Source organism: Micromys minutus, assembly GCF_963924665.1.
Source record: "Micromys minutus genome assembly, chromosome: 5".
Classification (NCBI taxonomy): Eukaryota; Metazoa; Chordata; class Mammalia; order Rodentia; family Muridae; genus Micromys; species Micromys minutus.
In genome coordinates, this window is record NC_137974.1 from 87375663 (window position 1) to 87396430 (window position 20768).

At 40.9% G+C, this 20768-nt stretch overlaps 1 protein-coding gene across 7 annotated transcripts in view; it reads left to right on the forward strand.

Annotated features, from left to right (window-relative positions):
- ARHGAP12 (Rho GTPase activating protein 12) overlaps positions 1-20425 on the forward strand; it is a 90256-nt gene extending 69831 nt beyond the window's left edge. For all 7 annotated transcript variants that reach the window (XM_080916847.1, XM_080916848.1, XM_080916849.1 and 4 more), the window contains 10 exons: positions 2281-2362; positions 6704-6805; positions 8865-8963; positions 11372-11474; positions 12670-12786; positions 15112-15210; positions 16736-16813; positions 16913-17047; positions 17284-17386; positions 18226-20425. In XM_080916847.1, coding sequence (XP_080772973.1) covers positions 2281-2362; positions 6704-6805; positions 8865-8963; positions 11372-11474; positions 12670-12786; positions 15112-15210; positions 16736-16813; positions 16913-17047; positions 17284-17386; positions 18226-18400 — 1093 coding nt within the window. In that variant the 3' untranslated portion in view covers positions 18401-20425. The remainder of the gene's footprint in view (positions 1-2280; positions 2363-6703; positions 6806-8864; positions 8964-11371; positions 11475-12669; positions 12787-15111; positions 15211-16735; positions 16814-16912; positions 17048-17283; positions 17387-18225) is intronic.
- Positions 20426-20768: the final 343 nt, after the last annotated feature.

Genomic DNA, 20768 nt, shown 5'->3' on the forward strand with positions numbered 1-20768 from the left:
CTAACATTGCAGATAGATGATTTAGATCTACTAAAACAATGGGTGCTCAGATTGAAGCAGAGCACTGTGTTTAAAAACAGCCTAAAAGTGATTTAGAGTCATAAGTAGGGATGTTAAAGTTTAAAGAGTCAAGCAGGAGTAGGAACCTAGCAAAGAAGAAATGCATTTGAATATTACAAACATGGATACTCTAAAATGTCAAATCAGGGAGCCAGAGAGATGCTCTTGAACAGCCATGAGGACCTGGGTTTGAATCCCAGCACTCCTGTAACAAGCCCAGCATGGTCTCACCACTTCCTGTAACCACAGTACAGTAGGGGCAGAGACAGGAAAAACATGAGGATTTGCTGGTTGCCAGCCCATCCCCAAGGAAGAGCTTTAGATGTAGGCAGAGACCTTGTCCTAAAGGCAGAGAGTGATAGGGGAAAACACTTCATGTCCTCTTCTCGCCCATGCATGCTTGCGTAGACTCACATGCAAACACATGCTATGCTTACATATGCACATGGGTGTATAAGTAGGTAAAGATAAGAGTATTGTGAATTGGTTCATGTGAAAGCACTAATCATTAGTAGTAATCAGTGATGGGCTGTGGACAGTAGCTCGCTTGCTACAGTGCCTGTTCACATGCTCAAAGCCCTGGACATAGCATCAGAAAGAAGTTCAAGGTCATTTTTGGCTACACATTGAAGCTCAGCCCTGGGACACATAAGACCTAGACTAAATTATACTTCATTGGGCAAAACAGACAGGCAGAAACAGCTGTACATAAACTATAGGAAATAAATGGAAAAGCAGATGTCATTGATAGGTATTGAATTCTATATTCTTACTAAGTAAGCACACCCAAGTCCTTGCATAGTTCCTACAAGCTGGCCGTGTGGAAAGTTCTAAATCTCTCTAGCACTATAGCACATGAAGCTGACATTCCTTTTACCCTTCCAGCAACTGAATTTCCTTATTATGTAATTTTGTTATTTTCAAATACTAATCTGTGTTTGCTACTTAAAAAGAAATTTTCTAGGCTTGAAATAGATAAAAGAAATAAATTGTCAAATAATGTAAGGTTCACTCCAGTGGGAGAAACATTTAAGCAAAAAATCATTACTGGATAATTTAAGATAACAAAAAAGGGAAGATTCGGGCCAGACTCACCGTCAGTTACATTTAAAGTTAGTAGGAACATTAGTAGTAGAACACATGTTTATTGGGAACCTTACCTGTGTATCTGGAGACAGAACAGTGAATCAGTAGATAGTTGCTTTTCATATTTTTAATTTTATGTGTATGAGTCCTTTGTGAGTGTGTATGTGCATTCTGGGTCCGAGGATGTCAGAAGAGTACTCTGGGTCTTCTGGAACTGGGGTTATAGATGGTTGTAAAATACTGTGTGGTTGCTAGAGATTGAACCTAGGTCCTCTGCAAGAACAAAAGTTTCCTCTAACCACCGAGCCACCTCTACAGCTTTTAGTGGCCAGTTTGTTTAAAAGACCCAAATACCTGTCACACAAGATGGCTCAGCAGGTGAAAATGCTTGTTGCCCAAGCCTGACAGCTTCAGTTGGACCCTAGGACCTACATAAAGATAGAAGCAGAGAACTGACTCCAGAGGAATCCTCAGATTTCACATGCACAAGCACATACAGTAGTAACACGTAACACTTTCAAAAGACCCATATGTACCTGTCTAAATGTCCGTGGACTGGGAGAAGGGGCTTTACAGGTTTTGACAATGTGAACATTGATGTTGGAGAATTGTGTGAGTTTCTCTTTATAGTATGTGGGTCCAGGGGATTGATGAAGCACCTCACCAGCCTATCCTTTACACAAGTTTATATTCAGAGGTTTTTACATAAATGTATCGTCTTTGTAATTCAGTAATGTTTAAAATCTTAGCAATTGGTCAGTTATTCAGTATCTACTTTTAATATATTTTAACATATTTATTATTTAGCATTCCCAGTATCTGGAACATACACATGTTCCATACCTGTATGACTGAAATGTTCTTAATCACAGTGCACCAGGCTAGTTCCATGTGAAAACACCTGGGTCTTCTGGTTACAACTATTTGATTATTTACATTCCTGAGTAGCCTCATTTGTTTGGTGTGGGGTTGTGTGTCAGATGGAGGCACTAAAATGACTATGGATGCCATTGGAATCCTGTGTCTGGTGTAAGTAGTTCAAGTGCTAACCATTACACCGTGGATGACAGTGACAGTGCTAAGCAGGCCTAGATTCCTTTTGACTAGTGTTGCTCTTCATCTGTGTGTCTGCAGAAAGAACTGGTTGTCTTCGTGGGCAGTGCTGCAGGGTTCATCTTTACTTTTTACGAAAACTCAAGGAAGCAGTACAAGCTGGGTGAGTATTCCCTGTGGAAGTGTGGAAGTGTGCAAGTGCTGTGAGTGCTGTGACATCCAAGTGTCCAAAGCACTTGAAGTAAGGCACTGTGCACATGCACACACACGCCATCTTCCTCAACATATATCTCTGACTTGCCCAGACGGCTAGAAAAGTGTGTTAAATCAGCAGCTGACTTTATCCTTTGAACCGACAGCTCACAAACTTGAGTATTGCAGAATATTAACTCATAGGATGTGAAAGCTTTTCTGTGTTTTAAATTATTATTTCGGATGCTTACTCAGAAAATAGGTAGTCGTGCGGCTGGGCCCACCTTTGTCTGTTTGATCCTTTGTAACTAGGCGGTGACTCAGTTGTCCGTGTCTGTAATGTCAGGCAGCTTCTAGGAGACTAAAAATGGGGCTTTGTTTTGTGAACCGTGACACTGTTCATTTTTGGTGTTTGCTGTTGATACTTGGTTCTTATAGTTGCAGTTGCTACAATGCTACCAGGTTGTCACTTAGAGTTGCTAATGTCTTGAATGCTGGCATGTCCTAAATGCAGAGGATTACGCACTTTTATCCTTCTACTCCAAGACGGCCATTTCTCTTGTCCTTCTTTCCTGTCATAGGTGAGACATTGAGGCATCAAACATTCAAGCTTAAGACTTCACAAGTACTAAGTGACAGATTTGGGTTCAGAATGTTGAGAGTGGCTCCCAAGATAATACTTTGGGTATTTTTAGAACTTTCAGTAATTGCAGTTGAAATGTCAACATTCAAACAAAATTTAAAATGAAAGTATTCTAAATGTATCTGGTCTGTTTTATATCCTACCTAACCAGCATTTTCTTACACATACTGATTTTTTTTTCAAATTAGCAGAGGTCTTATGTCTGAGGAAAGAAAGAACCGTTATCAAACTCCCAGTAGCCTTTTGTTTTCTACATTTGTGATTCAGTGGTTCAGAGCAGTGCTGAAGCTGAGACACCCGTGCCTGCCTGAGCTGCTGCGTCTCTAAAGTCCGTATGGGTTGTGCGTGAGTGGGAGCATTCTAGAGTATCCCTCTCTCTGTGCCTCACTAGTCCTGAGTTGGTTCTCTGTTCAGCCAGTACGGTGAAGATGACTTAGCAGAAATGTTGGTTTGACCTGTCTTAGAGTAGATGCATCATTATGTCTTCCTCTTTCTCCCTGAAGCAAAGTACGTGGTGTTATTATGTTAATGTAGTTCTGAAGAATTGTGTAATTATTTTTTTCTTCATACTTGTGGCTCAACTTTTATTAGAAGCTAGCTGATTGAAGAAAATGAATTCATGAAAGAAAAGAAATGGAGAAGCAGTTAATAAATAACAACCCACTGCCTGAAACAAGCTGCAGTATTCAGTCATTTGATAACTAAAGAGTCTTTACTATTGAAGGCTGTGGTAGATAAGAGAGTAGATAGTATGCTGAGGGTGGTCAGTGACTGTGTGTGTGTGTGTGTGTGTGTGTGTTTGTGTGTGTGTAAGCATGTGGGTGCCATGGTTTGAATTGTGTGTGTATGTGTGTGTGTGTGTGTGTGTGTGTGTGTGTGTGTGTAAGCATGTGGGTGCTGTGGTTTGAATTATGTGTGTATGTTTAAGCATGTGGGTGTCATGGTTTAGATTATGTGTGTGTGTATAAGTGTGTAGTGTCATTGTTTGAATTGTGTGTGTGTGTGTGTGTGTGTGTGTGTGTGTGTGTGTACATGAAAGCATGTGGGTGCCATGGTTTGAGTTAGCGATATGGTGGAGTTGGACTCAGGTCACCAGCTCACGATGCACTCCTGCTTTGCCATCTCTTCAGCCCTGTATGTAACTTTTAAACAAATGCAGACATAGAAAGACTTAGTGAAATGCAGTGTAAAATTCACTGGGCTAGCCAATTTTGAATTTCAATGATTATTAATGACATTTCCATTTGGGAGATTTATTGTTTGAATTTATATCTTAAGTGAAGTTTTATTAATGTTATGGTCATGTAAATACAACTCATATACTAAGAGAATGAAAACAGTTAAATAGTTCAGTAAATATCAATAGTTGTATTTAAATAAGAAGTATATGAGTCTTATAATGTATTTTGCAAATACTTCATAAATACCAAGGTTCCAGCAGGAATTGTAAGACATCTCTTAGGATTACTGGATATGATTTGAAAGGATCTAGTTTGTTTCTCTGCTCAGTCAGCAGCTAGAGCAGACACGGGTAAAGTGTGTTCCCTTTCTGCAGTGGAGCTGCTCCTGCCTGGGCTGAGAGAACATTCTCATTGGCCGTCAGAAGGTGCAGGCTGACGCTGGGTCCTCTCCGTGTCTGTATTTCCTGTCTGCTGTGGGCAGTTTGACTTGAATGGCGTTGAGCTGCAGCGGTCACGTTGTAAGAGAAGCTACGTCCACATAGATTCCAAGTGATCATTGAGGAATAGCTGTCTCTCAAAGCGTGTACTCATCCAGGCTCATGTTCATCTTCACTCTGCTTCTTTTTCTTTAATCACCATGTTCTTTACTTTTTTCAAATAATAGTCACAGTTGGAATAAATGGAGCACACATTCCACCTGCCATTGAGAAAGCTACATACAAATATCAGCAGTCACTGAAGCATTCTTTTAACAATTTCATCTCTGTGGTGAAGAAGAGAGCAAGGTGGGGGAGGGGAACTGACTGCAAGTGCACATGGAGGGCAGAGGACAGCTTTCAGGAGCTATCCTACCACGTCAGCTCTGGCTGTGAGCTCTGGTTGGCGGGCCTGCTCAAGCAAGCACCTTCATTTACTGAACTATTCTACCAGCCCTTGAAGCATCCTTTTACACTTTAAAAATTCTCCAGAATACAACTGTTTTTAGGATAGGCTTTTCTGCTGAGTGGTGTCTATGAACTAAGGTGTTCTGCAGATGGCTGGTGCCCCACCTCTCACTTACTAGAACTAGACATTGTCAGATGTCCCACAGTGGGTAAAGATCATATCTGTCCTGATATTCCAGAGAAAGTGGAAGTAAGCTATGTAAGACCACATACAGGAACTGACCTGAAGGGGTCATTAGACACCACCCAGTACTCCTCAGGAGGAGGCTAGGGTTTCTGAGCAGAGGGGCTGGACGAGGTGGCTGAGAGCCAGATCTGAGTCCTTTCTGTTAGCCTTCAGTTTTGTTGTGAATATAGCTTAAGGTGTGCTTATTTATGGCAAGTTTTGTAAACCATTTATCTAAAAAGTAAGCATGAATTTTTTATAATTACAACATACTGTAGAGCCTCTGTCTTTGGCAAACATGTTTGGGAGTTTAACCACACTAGTATGGTGTGTGATTATAGAACTGTGTTCACACGCTCCCAGGTTTCCCTGCACTCTCTCTCACGTGTGCCATTCCACTGCTGTGTGTTGTTATGAAGTCAGGTTTTTTCCTTGCCTCATCATGTCCTTTTGCCAACAGGGCTCAACCTATGAGTTCTTCCTTTCTCTGCTTTTTTCTTGTGGGGGAAAAAGTTGTCCATCATCAGATGTTCCATCCATCGCTGTTTGGATCTAGCTGCATCCTCGTACTACTGGTTGAGATTCTTGCTGTTTTGTTCTTGGTGCTCTGAATACATGTGGTCACATCCTATACCTGTGGACGGGCTTGGGATATTGCCCTTATGTGACTGATGGCCACAAACCTATGGAGGGCTGAGGCTAGTGACAGGGGACTGGTGTCTAGGAATCAGGTGAAACGCCTACTGTCCCTTCAGGGCCACCAGGGTTTCTAGCTTTACCTCATCCAGGAACCAGGCTGCCTTTCATAGTCCAGCAACCTGTTTTCCTGTCCTTTTCACGGCTTTTATTATGATGCTAAAGGCTTTAGCATCTGACTTCTAATTTCTCTTGGAGCTTAGGGTTTCTGTCTGTCAGTCACTAGTTGGCAACAGGACTAGTGGATAAGCAAGTAAGTCTTGAAAGCACAAAACAGGATAAGATGATGCTTCTTAGAAAATGTGTGTGGCATCTGTTTGTGATTTATATATAGGTGATAGTTGGGAATTGCATTTAAAACATAATATTTTATATAGCCACATACAGTGTACATAAGTTAAAAGAATAGAACTGCGAAGCTGCAGTATATCCATGTCCACCTGTTTGCAAATAGTAGCATTACCTGAGTTCCTTCCCTGGGAATTAGCATGTTCATAGCCTTACCTTTGGAGCTGAGGACCTGCTAGTTTAAAGGCTCATCAGATTTAGATATACTTTAATTTTTGTACCTGGGAAGAGAAGGATTTAAGATAATCTCTTTATTATACACAGTTGGTCTTCTTTTAGACATACCTATGCGTGTATATCACATACTGTCTTGTCTCTTTTCTCTGAAATGAAGTTTGGGAGTAATCAATCCAAACCAGAATTCACAGTGGACCTGAAGGGGGCAGCAGTTGAAATGGCATCAAAGGACAAATCAAGCAAGAAGAACGTATTTGAGGTAAATAACTCACATTCTTGGCTTTAGTGTGTACATGTTTTAGGTTTTTGTTGTGACAAATTTAGGCAAAGTGTGTGACTAAGTCATTGTACCATCATGTTGTAAGGGCAGTGGTGTGTGAGTGTGTGGGGAGGAGGGGGGTTATCTCATGCCTTCTTAATGTTGCAGTGGCTGTAGAACTATTTTACAGCAATGACGTCTCTCCGCTTTGTTCCAGGTCTTCCACAGCAGTTTGTGATCTGGGTCAGTTTGTTATTGGCATATAATAGTCTACTCTGGAGCTCGGCAGCTTTGCACAAGAGCTCCCCTCCCCTTTTCCAGTTAGTGCAGAATGAGAGAACAGCTGTTCTGTCCCCACCAGGGACTCACGAGGCTCAGGTGGAGTGGGTAGTTGGACTGACTCACTTTCCCCACATGTCCTGTGTTGGCTCATGGGCAGGCTTTCTTCTCTGTAAGCCCTCTCTTGTTCAGGAAAGCTAACACAGGCTTCTCCACATGGCAAGTCAGGGGCTAGCGGTGTGTACTCTGCTGAGTAGTTCACTTGGGTCCCAGAGCAGTGAATTCCATTATAGAAAGCTGGAGGGATTGTTGAGATTTGTGTGTCCTCTATTTCCCCGTTCTTTATAGCCTCATGTCCTAGGCCTTTTATATTTGTGGGTGTTGGCTTTGCCAGTGTTTTCCAAGCAGAATCTACATGATTCTTTCTCCTTATTGTCCTGCCTTATGTTCCAATCCCCGCTGGGCTCTGCTTCCCAAGTGCAGTATATCTCTAAGACTCAAGACAAATGCTCCTACAGTGATGCTACTCACAGTGGTTAGGTTTGTTCTGCTCTTAAACTCTTTTATTTTGATCAGGAACCCCTCCCCCGTATAGAACAGCATACATTTAGTGTTGGGGGATGGCTGGACCACCTGTCTAGAGAGATGCATGAAAGGATGTCATTTCTTCCTGAATCAGCATTGCAGTTTCAGTAGCTGGTTCCTCAGTGAGAAAAGGATCCATGCATTTTAGAAAAGGTCAAGTGCATTTTGGACATAGTATATTTTGTCTGGATTTTTGACAGTTTCATTGTTCTCTAGACTGTCAGATTCCTAAGAAATCTCAAAGGAGAGTGTCTTCTTAGACTATCTTTGACCTGATGTTTTTCAGGGTAATATTTCATCATATCTTACATTTATTTTTATTTTTTGAGGAATAGTCTTACTAAATAGTACTTGGAAAGTTATGGGGGAATTGATTGTTTGGGAGAAAATTGCCAAATGTTCCTCTAAAAAAAAAAAAAACAAACTCATATATCAGCTAAGAAATAATAGTAAATGTTTTTACAATTTACAGTTCTTTCATTAAAGTTTAAAAAATAAAATGTAGTCCAAAGAGATTAAGTTGGTTTTGGGTTTCATTTAAAATAATGGCTATCCTTACTTCAGTTCTTGATTAGACAGTTGGCAGTATTTCTGCTCAGTGTGAAGGTTGTGTGTTAGCTCACAGTTAAAGGCACTTGCTGCCAAGCCTGAGGACTTGGGTTCAGTTCCCAGGGTCAACGTGGAGAAGGAGAGCACTGACTGTTGTCCTCTGACTACATACTTAGGTCACGGAACACACGTGAACACACATGCAATAAATAAATGAATCAAGTTAGTAGGTAGATGGATAAACATTTCAAAGGGCTGTGACGTTATTGTCATTTGTGCCTTGTCTTCATACCCAGTCATCAGGCTCTGAAAAAATTCTTAAGCTGTATGTGATACTGCAGACTTTCATTTCTTTAATGGCTCAGTTTTCATTGTCTGCATTGCTTTTTTCTTGAATTTATTTCTAAATGATAAACTATACTCCTTTAGGATCCAGAGTTACTAGATTTTATTTAGAACTTACCACAAGGAAGCAGCCTTATGTGCCATAGAATAAGCAGCCTGGCTCTGACTCGGGTGAACGGCGTCCCCTAGCCCTGGTGTAAGCCTGAGCGCACTGCAGACTGCGGGCTTGGAAGGACGTGTTCTCACTTGTTCTGTTCAAAGCACTGACTGTGTTCTTTCTTCACCCTTCTTTTCTCTAAAGCTGAGAACCCGCCAAGGAACAGAACTGCTAATTCAGTCTGATAATGATGCTGTTATTAATGATTGGTTTAAAGTTCTTAGCAGCACTATCAATAACCAGGTATGTATTTGGCTTAAGCAAAAATGTTTTGCAGAACCAGGTGTGGTAATGCACGCCATAATCCTAACACTTGAGAGGCAGAGGCAGTGGAGTCCTGTAAATATGAGGGTAGCTTGGTTTACATAGAGAGTTCCAGAACAGCCAGAGCTGCCTTGTGAGATAGAGCTACCTGTCTCTGTCTTTTATCTTTTTTTAACTGCAGAGCTGTTTTCGTGGTTTTCTGATTGTAGATTCTATATGAAAATTTCAGTTACAGATGCAGAGACTGCATGCCTGCATGTATGTGCTAACCCAGGTGGGAAAGGCAAAGGCCACTTTATTAGTTTGTGCCAGTGATGAAGTGTCATTGGTTTGCATCAGGGTGAAGAAGGGCCAACAGTGCTTAGTGCACAGTGCTTACATAGTACTCAGTGCTCAAATGCATGAGAAGGGTGCTGTTTGATGGAGAGAGGCCAGAGGTCAAGGTTTGAAGTGTGTGCACCTTAGCCCCATCAGTGTGTTTCCAGTGACACCATGTCTACTTTTCTGCTGCTTCTCTTCTGAAGGTGTTCATTGTCCCCCTCATTGGGTCACCAAGAGCTGTGTGTTCTCTGCATTCTTAACTTCTCGCTTGTTCTGAGTGCCTTGTAGCTGAGGGACGTGAACGATAACACTTTTTAAGGGAGATGTGAGCTTTCCTAGCATATAGATCATGAAACTATATATATTGTATAATGTATAGTTTTTTACTTTTAGATGCTTCTTTATCTCAGAAAGCATGACTGGCTTTTATTTTCATACCCATATAAGAATAACCTTTAAACCAGTTTCCTAATGTAACATGATGATCTTTTTGTCTGTGTGTTTGTTTTGCTTGCTGTTAGTAGTTTGGATTAGCCTGGCGCCTGTGCATGCTGGGCAAACAGTCTTCCACTGAGCTCATTGCTAAAATGTAATTGGCTTTAGTAGCCAGTAGTTCATTCTTAGAAACCTCTGTGATCTGTATTAAAGTCCGTCTTGAGCCCTGTCTCTGTCTATTTAGATATTCTTTCCTGGCCCATGTAGGGTTTCAGCTGTAATCACAGTACACGCATGCATACATTTTACAGTGACGTGAGTGTCTGTGTACTGGGCAGCAAGCAGTACTGTATCACAACTTCTTTGCAGAAATTATAGTCAGAGGCAGAATAAGCAAATACGGGTTATCACTTAGTAAGTAAGATGAGGTGTACTGTGGTGATGAGGGAGTGTAACATACTCCAAAGACATTGGACAGGGCTAGCCTGGGGAATGTACTGCAGGGTAGTGCTGTAAGGGGCTTGTTTTGTGTGTGAGGCCTCTAGTAGCAGGGAATGAGGCAAGTGAAGAAAGAGGAACATGTTATTTACTGTGAGCTGTGAAAGTACCTACTGCCAAACATGGATGAGCCAGACACAGCTTCCTCCTGAGGAAGTAAGGCACTTGGGGTAAGGCAGGGAGACTGCTGTGGTGCAAGCCCAGCCTTGGAGACAGCTGGTCTTAAACACTCACAAATGTTACTGAGAGACACCGGTGTTAGACTCAGCGATGTAAAGATGCATTTTAAATGATTTTTGAATGGGAGATTTTTGAATCTCATTAAAATTTCAAGTAGTTTTCTTGTAGAATTTGAGAACCTTATTCTAAAATTCCTGTAGAGATAAAAGGGGCTAAAAATACCCAAGACTTCGTTGAAGAAAGAAGTAAATATATGCTATATCATATATTAGGACTTTATAAGCCTGTATTTAAGCACTGGAGCCTCATGCCTGTGTGGGGTAGATCTGGGGGACAGAGGAAAGTGCCTAGAGACAAGACCACCCTACCAATGGACACTTCACGCCAGACCAGCACTGAGGAACAGTGGGAAGGACTTGCCTCGTGGTGATTAGCACTGGCACAAGAAGCAATGGAGGCCCCTCCTTATACCATAAACAGAAATAAACTCAGTGCAGCAAACCTCCTTGAGAAGGGAGACAAAGCCCTTAGCTTTGGAAATTGAGTTCACTGTTTGATTTCTGAACAGGTTTCCCTGGTGAGACTGTAGAAGAGATCTACTTCAGTAGAAGTAGAAGGCACCTTTAAATTGTTGTTTTTACACTGTAATAATGTGCTCTGAAACTGTTGTCACAGGCAACATGGCTGTCCTGCCCAGGAGTGTAAGTCTGGCCCTTTTGTCAGAAAGTCCATGGTCTTTTATCAATGAAGTCTAAGTGCTGTTTGTGCCACCCATGTGCATTGTCATATGAATCAGTTATACCTAATGCTCTATGAATTTAAAGATTGATCAAATACCTAAACCATATACACTGTACACTGTTTTCCTAAAATCGCTGGTGAGAGTCATTCTGAAAAGCGTGCTGCTCACCTACAGCAGCTCTAGACTGACAGGTGTTTTCCGACACTGACAGGCAGCAGAGGCGGATGAAGCAGCTGAAGAAGAGACACCAGATTCTCCAGGGGTAGAAAAGCAGGATAAAGAAAAGGACCAGAAGGAGCTTAAAAAACTTCGCTGTGAGTTTCCTCGTTGGCTGATAAATGCCCAAATAAAAATGTGGTCTTCAGTATTAGAAAAGACAGGGCTACTTAAGCACTCTTAGCTCTTTGTTACTTTAACCGTAGCGTGCAATCATTTGTGTGATGCAGTAATTTGAAGGTGGGATACTTGAAGAGGAAATGTAGTACACTTCTCTTGAGGTCTCTGGGAAGCTGGACTCTTCTGAGTTAAAAATAGGTGATTTTATATAAAATCTTAGACGTTGGAAGTCTGAAGTCAAGGGATAATCATTCCACAGCCCCACCCTAACTCCAGGCCCCGGGCAGCTTCACTGTCAGTGCTTGGATCTGCGGAGCCCCCCGATGGGAGCAGAGCTAAACTACGTCTTCAGAAAGATAGTTTCAAATGCAGACTCTTGTGAAGTGTATTATTGACCATTAGCTGTGACGCCACACCTTTTCCTGTTTAACTAATCCATATGTTTAGCTAAGGGTTTTCTGGCCTTCTGATTGAGTGATTAGAAAGTCACTTCAACTATTGTTTTCCAACAATATAATAAATATTTTACACTACCACCAATGTTAATACAGAGTTTTATGATTTTTTTTTTTTTTTTTTTTTGAGATTCGGTTCTGTGTGGTCCATACTGTCTTCCGACCGAGAGCTCTAGATCCTTCTGCCTCTGATTCTCATGTAGGATTACAGGCATGTGTTGCCATGCCTGGCTTAAACTTTTAATTCTCGATTCATATATTCCATATTCTCAGTGTTCTTCAAACATAATTATTTTTAACAAATATACTTGAAAAATTTATATTACTGTAGCTCATAAATCAGGATCGAAGGAATTATAGAAACAGGTTCTATATTTTCCCCCTTTGACACCATTACAGACAATCATGAGAGTCTCAGACACAGTGTGTGGACTTGCAGACCCTTCAGAAGTTCTCTAGGGTAGGAATTTCAGTTTGAGTTGTGGAATTTGTGTGTCATTTTTACCCTCTGACACATATGGAAAAGTAAAATCACTTGTTAAAAGAAAGTAAGGTATAGTTTACTTTTAGATATAAAAATGAAAATTTCACTTAAAATTAGAATAACCATTTCTGCTGTAATTTTTGACCATGGGATTGATATGTTTTGTGTCGTCATCTGTGGGAAAACCCTAATTAGAGAAGTTTCCTGAAATACGTAATATCTATTTATTTTAAGCAATGAAAGGATCCAGCATGGATTCTTCAGAGCAGAAGAAAACTAAGAAAAACTTGAAGAAGTTTCTCACCCGGCGCCCCACTTTGCAAGCTGTCCGTGAGAAAGGTTATATCAAAGGTACGGAGGGGGAGGGCTGTGCACACTGACTGTGGCTGAGTCAAGCCAGGTGTTTGGAGTTAAAACTGGACATAGCCAACATTTCCAGTTGTATTTGTTAAGTCTTCTGCTACAGAGTTGAAAAGCATTTAAATAATTAGCACTGTTTTTTTTTTTTTTTTTTAAATGCACAGTAAAGTGTAGCTAAAACATGGAGCCAGGTATAAATCCCAGATGCACATCTCTGAAGCCTGTGCCAGAGCAGGACAAATGAGATTCGGGTGGGCGGCAGGACAAACGGGATTCGGGTGGGCGGCGGTCGTCTCAGGGGTTATGACAACGGGCTTTGGTTCTTCGTCACAAGGGTCAGAAGTTAGAAAGGAGACAGACAGACAGCTACTAAAAGCACAAGGGAGCAGGAGCAAATAGCTCTGTTCCTGATTGTTTGCTTTTAGCACTAACTTTTGTTAAAGATTAATAAAAAATGTTTCCCACTGATTTTGTAGTTTCTCAGTTAATTTATGATTACTGTAATGCACCAACAAAGAGAAAAGTGTTCCTTAAAAGTACATCTCTGTGCCAACAGTTACTTAGAGTTGTGTTTATCTTGGAAAGTTAAATTTCTTTTAAAGATTTATTTATTTATTTATTAATGCACACTGTATCTGTGTTCAGACACACCAGAAGAGGGCATCAGATCCCATTACAGATGGTTGTGAGCCACCATGTGGTTGCTGGGATTTGAACTCAGGACCTCTGCAAGAGCAGACAGTGCTCTTAACCACTGAGCCACCTCTCCACTCCCTTCCCCAAGGTTAAATTTTTAAATTTGTAACTCAAACCAGTGGCATTTATTCAGAAACAACTGTGAAGGTAATGTACAATGTGCATACATGGGTCTGGTTTTAAGTTTGTAACGGCCCATCAGGAAACATGTTTGCAAAGCATCATGTTTGCAAAGCATCTTAGTTGAAAAATAAGATGAGTACCATTAAGGGCATCTGTAAGACTTCTCGACTATATAAGAATTGGCTGACCCACATCCACAGCTGTACCTGGGTTTGATGGTTCTCTTCTATATTCCCAGTGCTTGGGAGATGAAGGCAGAAAGGTCAGATGTTCAAGGTCAACCTTCCTTGTATAACCAGCATGTGTTAATTGAGACATTGTCTCAAAAAAAAAAAAAAAAAAAAAAAAAACAGACAAGCAAACAAAATGTACAAAATAGGGCTGCAGAGATGAGCCAGCAGATAGGAATGTGCACTGCTCCTGCAGAGGCCACTGCTGGTCCCCAGCACCGATGGCCAGCAGCTTACAACCTCCGATGTCACTCAAGCTCCAGGGTGCCTTTGGCCTCCATGGCACATGCACTCACATGCACATACAAACCCATGCACAGACATAAAAACAATCACTTCCCCCAAACAGAATAATGTAGAATTTATTTAATCCCAATCTGAAGTTTCTACCCTACCTTTGACCAGTTAGTTCCCCAGATAAAAGACACACACAACCTTTATATTTACAGTAAACCTTAAACAGCACAAGAACTGGGCAGATATTTACCATCTGTGCCATTAGACCCTACTTTCCTATTGATAACCCCAGTTTTAACTTACTGTTTCATCTGGGCTGCTGTTAACTCTAGTTGGCCAGCCCTCAGGACCATGTTTTCATGACTCACCTAACTCACGGTGGTTTCTTTTCCCCCTCCCCTTCCCTTTTTCCCTTCCTCTCTCTCCCTCCTGGTTCTCCTCTGACCCCCCCAAGCCCAAGAACCCTAAAACTCCACTCATGTCTCTTCTGCCCAGCCTATTGGCTGTTGGCATCTTTAGTCACCAATCAGAAATAACTTGGTGGCAAAGTCAGTAGTGTTACTTTGGTCTGTGAGCCAGTGTTAGCATTAGAATAGAAGTGGGGTCAGGCCAGCCCACTACAAAGTAGCAATCTTAGGGGTTATACATCAGTACTTCTGGATAAAGGATGCAGGTTGCTTTGCTGTTCAGAGCCTTCAAAAAGTAGTGACAGAAAGTGACTGGAAATCAAGTTAACTTAGTTATAGATAGTCAGGTTTTTCTGAGGGGATTTTTGCTGAGACCAGAAGTGAAGAAAGGGAGCCATATTTAGGGAGAAGCTCTCTACAGGAGGAATAAAAAAAACACAAAGCTTTCCCACAAGAGTGACTTGTGCTCTTGGAGTTTATTCAGGAAGACTGGTGTGAGGCTGAAGGAGGCACCTGTGAATGAAGTTAGACTCCCTGCATATTTTCTCTTGCACTCTGAAGGACTCAGCCATTTCCTGAACTGACCTTTAGCAAGATGACTCATTAAAAAAAATCTCTTTCAGATCAGGTATTTGGATCTAATCTTGCTAATCTGTGTCAGAGGGAGAATGGAACAGTGCCAAAGTTTGTGAAGTCATGCATTGAGCACGTCGAAGAGCATGGTAAGAGAACACCCCCAAGTTTCGTTTTTCACATTAAGCAAAACTGCTCATTGGTTCACCATCGAAATTCCCAGATCTGGGTTAGCAAGGTGGCTCAGGTGATAAAAGGTGCTAGCCACGAGGCCTGGGGACCTGAGAGAGAACAGGAGCTATTTTCTACAAGGTGTCTGTTGACCTTCACACAAGAACCATGACCCCGCCCCCCACCACACACAGTAAATAAGTGTAATACAAGGGAGTTCTTGATTTTTTTTTTTTTTTTTTTTTTGGAGTGAGGCAACCAGAAGATCCTACAGTTCTGAAGTGTGTATGTGTGTCTGTCTGTCTCTCTCTCTCTCTCTCTCTCTCTCTCTCTCTCTCTCTCTCTCTCTCTCTCTCTCTCTCTCTGTGTGTGTGTGTGTGTGTGTGTGTGTGTGTAAGCTTTTTGTTTGCAAAAAAGTATTACATACTTGGACCTGTTTCAAGTTAAGGCCTTCAGGTGGCATTTAGTGTTTGGTATGTCACTATGGTATCTGCCAAGCCATTTGGAGTTGCCAGTGCTTAAATGAAAACTGTGGTGACTGAAGGCAAATTGAAGGAGCAAGAAGCCGATGTGAGTGCTCCAAGGATGCTCACCCAACAGAAGAATGTTTGTGCTATAGCCGAAAGGAGCGCTCAACTGTAGAGTATCCAAATACAGAAGTCTCCAAGAAGACCACGACTATGTGGTGTTTTTATTTTTATTTAACACGTAATTATACTGCCTCCTATGACTGACACTCCATTGATCACAGTCAGACCATGTGTGTCAGAAACATCTGGCACAGTTAGCAGCTTGTGTACCTAGTTTTTAACTTTTGCCATTGTCAGGTGTTTTGCCCATGACTGTCAGTGTGACAGTCAAGGCTCTGCATGTTTGCTTGCTTTATGTGAATCTAGATGGTTAATAGCACATTAGAAATGGTTTTTTCTTCAATATGTACTGCTTTGTTATTTAATGAGCATTTAATTTCTGGGTTTAACCATAGATTTCAAATGATTCTGGCCCGTATCTGTGTGATATGTTCTCTATAGAACTATTAGGTATGTCTACCATAGGCAGTTGGTGTGACAGACACTTGTGAAAAGAATGCCAGGTTCTTCATTATGTGCACTTACATTATAAAATCATGAGCAAAAAAGAGGATGCGTTGATCTTCACTTTTAGCTATTTCAAGGTGCTAGTATTGTTCCCTCAGTTGTTGAGTTTTGTGAGATTTTTCATGAGCTTAGCTACAGTGTATCCGATAAAATATAGAACAGTATTAAACAGAATCAGAATAAATTGTTACTTCATTCCCTTGCCAAGTGTCTACAAAGCTATGTAGAGGAACAGGATATTTGCCTTTATGGTTTTTAGCAAATGTGTTCTGAAGCCGGTGCAGTGTGTGCAGCTCCAGCCACTTGCACAGCTGAAGCAGAGGCTGCTTGAGCCCAGGACTGAAGAGCAGCCTGGGCAGTACGGCTGCGTCCCCAGATGCAGACATGAAGTGTTATTTCCTCGCAGGCTTAGATGTTGATGGAATCTACAGAGTGAGCGGCAACCTCGCCGTGATCCAGAAGCTGAGGTTTGCAGTCAACCACGGTAAGCGTGCACTCCCCGCCTTACGCCCAGAAGCATTGCCATGACCTTAGGAACTGGCTCAGAGCAATTTTTACAATGTCTTACTCCCGCTGGTTTCAGATGAGAAGCTGGACTTGAACGACAGTAAATGGGAAGACATCCATGTCATCACAGGAGCACTCAAAATGTTTTTTCGAGAACTACCAGAACCTCTTTTTACGTTTAATCATTTCAATGATTTTGTTAATGCAATTAGTAAGTATTGCTCTGCTCAGCTTTTCTTAATATTGAAAATCAGCTTACGGATTAAGCTATTGCAGTATCCAGTCTCTTTAAACAGGTTTTTCCAGTAGATTGTGTATCTCTAGAGATTTTAAATGCAACCACCAGATGTCAGTGTGCCTCACCACACACCAGCTTCCAAGCTATGCCATTGCCTTTCATTCTGTAAGAATCCATTGCAGACCTTCTGCTCATTACTTCTCTTTTAGAACAAGAACCCAGACAGCGCGTCACTGCAGTTAAGGAACTGATCAAACAGTTGCCAAAGCCCAATCAAGACACAATGCAGATTCTGTTTCGACACCTCAAAAGGTAGGAAGTCAAGCAGTGGAGAGCACATGGGGACAGGGCCATCCAGGCCTCATTCTGTTCCCAGATGTGTCCCTTGCTGTCTTTGTAAGTTCTGAAAGGAAATTTGACTGATAGTGTCTATTCTAGTGAAATGCTCTGTTGTGAAGACTTTGTTAAAGTATATATTTTATATAATGCTCACCACATAGAAGCTGTCGTGAAAAGACTGAAGTTAATTAACAGAAGTTGGGATAGCTTAAGTGAGGCGTGTTACATACATTATTTGAAAACAACCTTCATGGCTCAAGATTATTACTGCACGGCTACTTTAATAAAAGATTTTGTTCATCCTATGCGAAGAACAGTGAAGTGGTACAGGAGGGATGGCAGGATGGCTCAGCATGTAAAGGCATGGGCTGATGAGTGTACAGTCCCGTGTTCAGTCCCCAGGATCCACATGATGGGAAGAGTTAACTGACTCTCACAAGTTGTCCTCCAACTTCCTCATGTGCTTTGTGTCATGTGTGCACATACAAGCACACACAAACAATACAGAGAAAAATTTTAACAATATTAAATTGAAAGTTTCAATTTCTAGTCCCTGATGAAATACTCTCCCTATATAAAGGATAGACTGTTATTTAAATGATAATAATTCTGGAAGGGAAGCTAAAATATTACACATTTAAAGTTTGCCAAAGCAAGGTTCATGTAGCAGCGAGACGGACGTCTGCCTGGCTAAGCACTTTGTATGTCGACTAGCACGTTGCGCAAAGCATTGTCTCCTAAGTGTAGACTGTTAGCTTTGTACTACAACTCAAATCGTTCCTGTTTTTAACATAAGTCTCTTTTCTCCCTAGGGTTATAGAAAATGGAGAAAAAAACCGAATGACCTATCAGAGCATAGCGATTGTTTTTGGCCCCACCCTTCTAAAGCCAGAAAGAGAGACTGGTAATATAGCGGTTCATACTGTGTACCAAAACCAGATCGTAGAGCTGATTCTCTTGGAATTAAACACTGTCTTTGGCCGTTGACTCTTGTGAAAACAGCCTGTGGAAGAGATTCTGGATTCCAAGATTTCATACATGGTGTGTTTCGTTTTGGACCAAGCAGTGACTCTGATTTTGCACTTTTTTGAGGGTCAGAGAGGAAGAGGAGAGTGAAGGCACCAGCTGGGCCCTCATCTGCTGCTTTGTTGCAAGCAAACAACAGGCTATGACTGTAAATTTGGATTCATTTTCTCCTGGATGCTTGCATTTCATCCTCCAAATATCAGTAGACATCAAAACTCAGAATTCTAACCAGTCATATACACTGGATAATTTGGTAAGGACAACCAAGTGGGCCCCTGTAGCATTGTCCTTGCTGTCTCCAAACTGGATAATAATTCCTTCTCATGGTCCGTAAGCTCTTTACTTGGTACAATGATACTTACTGTCAGTTATTTGAAAAATGCTCTTGGGCATTTAGGACAAATGAAGTTGATCCATTTGAAACCTGTGCACTGCTTCCTTCAGGGTGTTAGCACGAGTGGCATCTTAAGTGCAGAAGCCCGTGACCCAGACAATTTCTGGGTGTAGGCTTGCTGTCTAATTATACTGTCTCACGGCATTCTTGCTAGATACCTTAATTGTCTGTTGGAGCAGCACACTGACAGGACTTAAAACACTGTGATACACTGGAGTTCTGGTTAGTCTAAGTCAAATCAGGGTATTTGGGACCTGTCTTGTTGTACTGAATTATAGCTAACAATCCTTATTCTGTTTAGTGCCATATTGAGTTTTTGGTATGACCCTGTGGAAACAGACATTGTTTTTGATGTATGAGCTAAGGACCTAATATAATTTACCCTATGTATATAACTGTGTTGTATAGGCTCAGAGTACATCTAACTCAATGTTTCTAATCATGCCATTGGTAACTGTTTCCATGAATATTAGGCTTCCTGCAGATAGAGGCCATTCTTTGGGAAAGTTAAACTGTGCACTTTTAGGTTTTAGTTACATTTATAGCAGACCACTGCACTGAGAACGGTACTGGGAAATATGACTAGACTTGCTAACTAGTGAACACACTACAGGAGCAGATCCTTAGGTTATTTAATGTGTACAGAAGACATTAGGAAAATCATTACAAAATTCTAACCCAGCTCCAAGAGTGGAAACCTGTACATTGGATGTTGGATAGAAAATGACACTGCAAAATTTGAGTATTTTCTTTTTTCATTACTAATGAAGATTGATTTATATAATAAAACAGGGTTTGGAAGGTTTTGTTACAGGGAAGCATGGTCTGTTGAAGATTTTTAAATGTATTTTTCTAGATTAACTGCTGTATATGAAATGTCTAATCTAATAAAGGAAACTACAATATGCTTAGAGGTTTTTTTCCATTGGAAATGTGCATTTTGGTTCCTAATTTTGTTGTTATTTTGTGTTTATTTACTGCATACCTTTATACCTCATTTTAGAAAATCAACCAAATCCATATTTCCTGTGGTACATTTTTTTTTCTCACTTCATATGTTTTCTGTTTTTCCTGTACCAACATTTTCCTAACACCACACACTTCGTCATCATCAGTGTTTGAAAGGAAATTATTTCTGACCATGATTCTTTCTCCTAGGATTGCATTTATAATTTTCCAGATTGCCTTCCTGGGGAACAATCTGTGTGTGTGTGATCTGTCCCAAACCTTCTCCTAAGTCTTGTGGCTAAGATACTGTGTGTTGTTCTTAAATAGGTAACAGACTAAGCTGCTTGACAGCTCATGCAGAGTGCTTTGGGTGGGGAGGAATTCTGAACCAGAATGTGTAGACCTGAAGATGCTGTTAATAACGCAGTGTACTTTAGGGCTCTTGTGTCTCTTACTGTGTACCAGGAAATCAGTTAGACTCAGATCTGTGATCTGTGGGGTTCTTTCTCTTGGTGATCATGTCAAAGGTTTAAAATTGTCCTGTGCTTCTTGTTTCAAAGTACACGTGTGTGTGTGCAAAGTCTTTAATGTTGTATTGGTCTGCCGCTAATAATTGTATTGTAATAGTGTTTGTACAATGACATAAGTGTCTTGTGTTTTCATCCTTTGTGAATTAAAAATTATCGGTTGTTTTTGTAATAACAAAACCAGTAATATTTTCCTTTCTTGGCAACTTGATTTTTTAGCAGAAAATATATTAAAAGCTAAAAATAAATATTATTAGTGGAATTTCATTTACTGATAGATCTTTCTTCAAAATATCATAAAAGAGACAATTGAAAGGAAAAGTGTATTCAAATCACCATTAAAATTCTAGTTAGAAAAGTAATCCCTTAAATTTTGTTTCACTGAGGTAGTTTGTCTTTTACTCTGAAGACTGTGAAATGACTCTGAAAAGGTGTTATGTGTTAGATACAGGCAAATCTA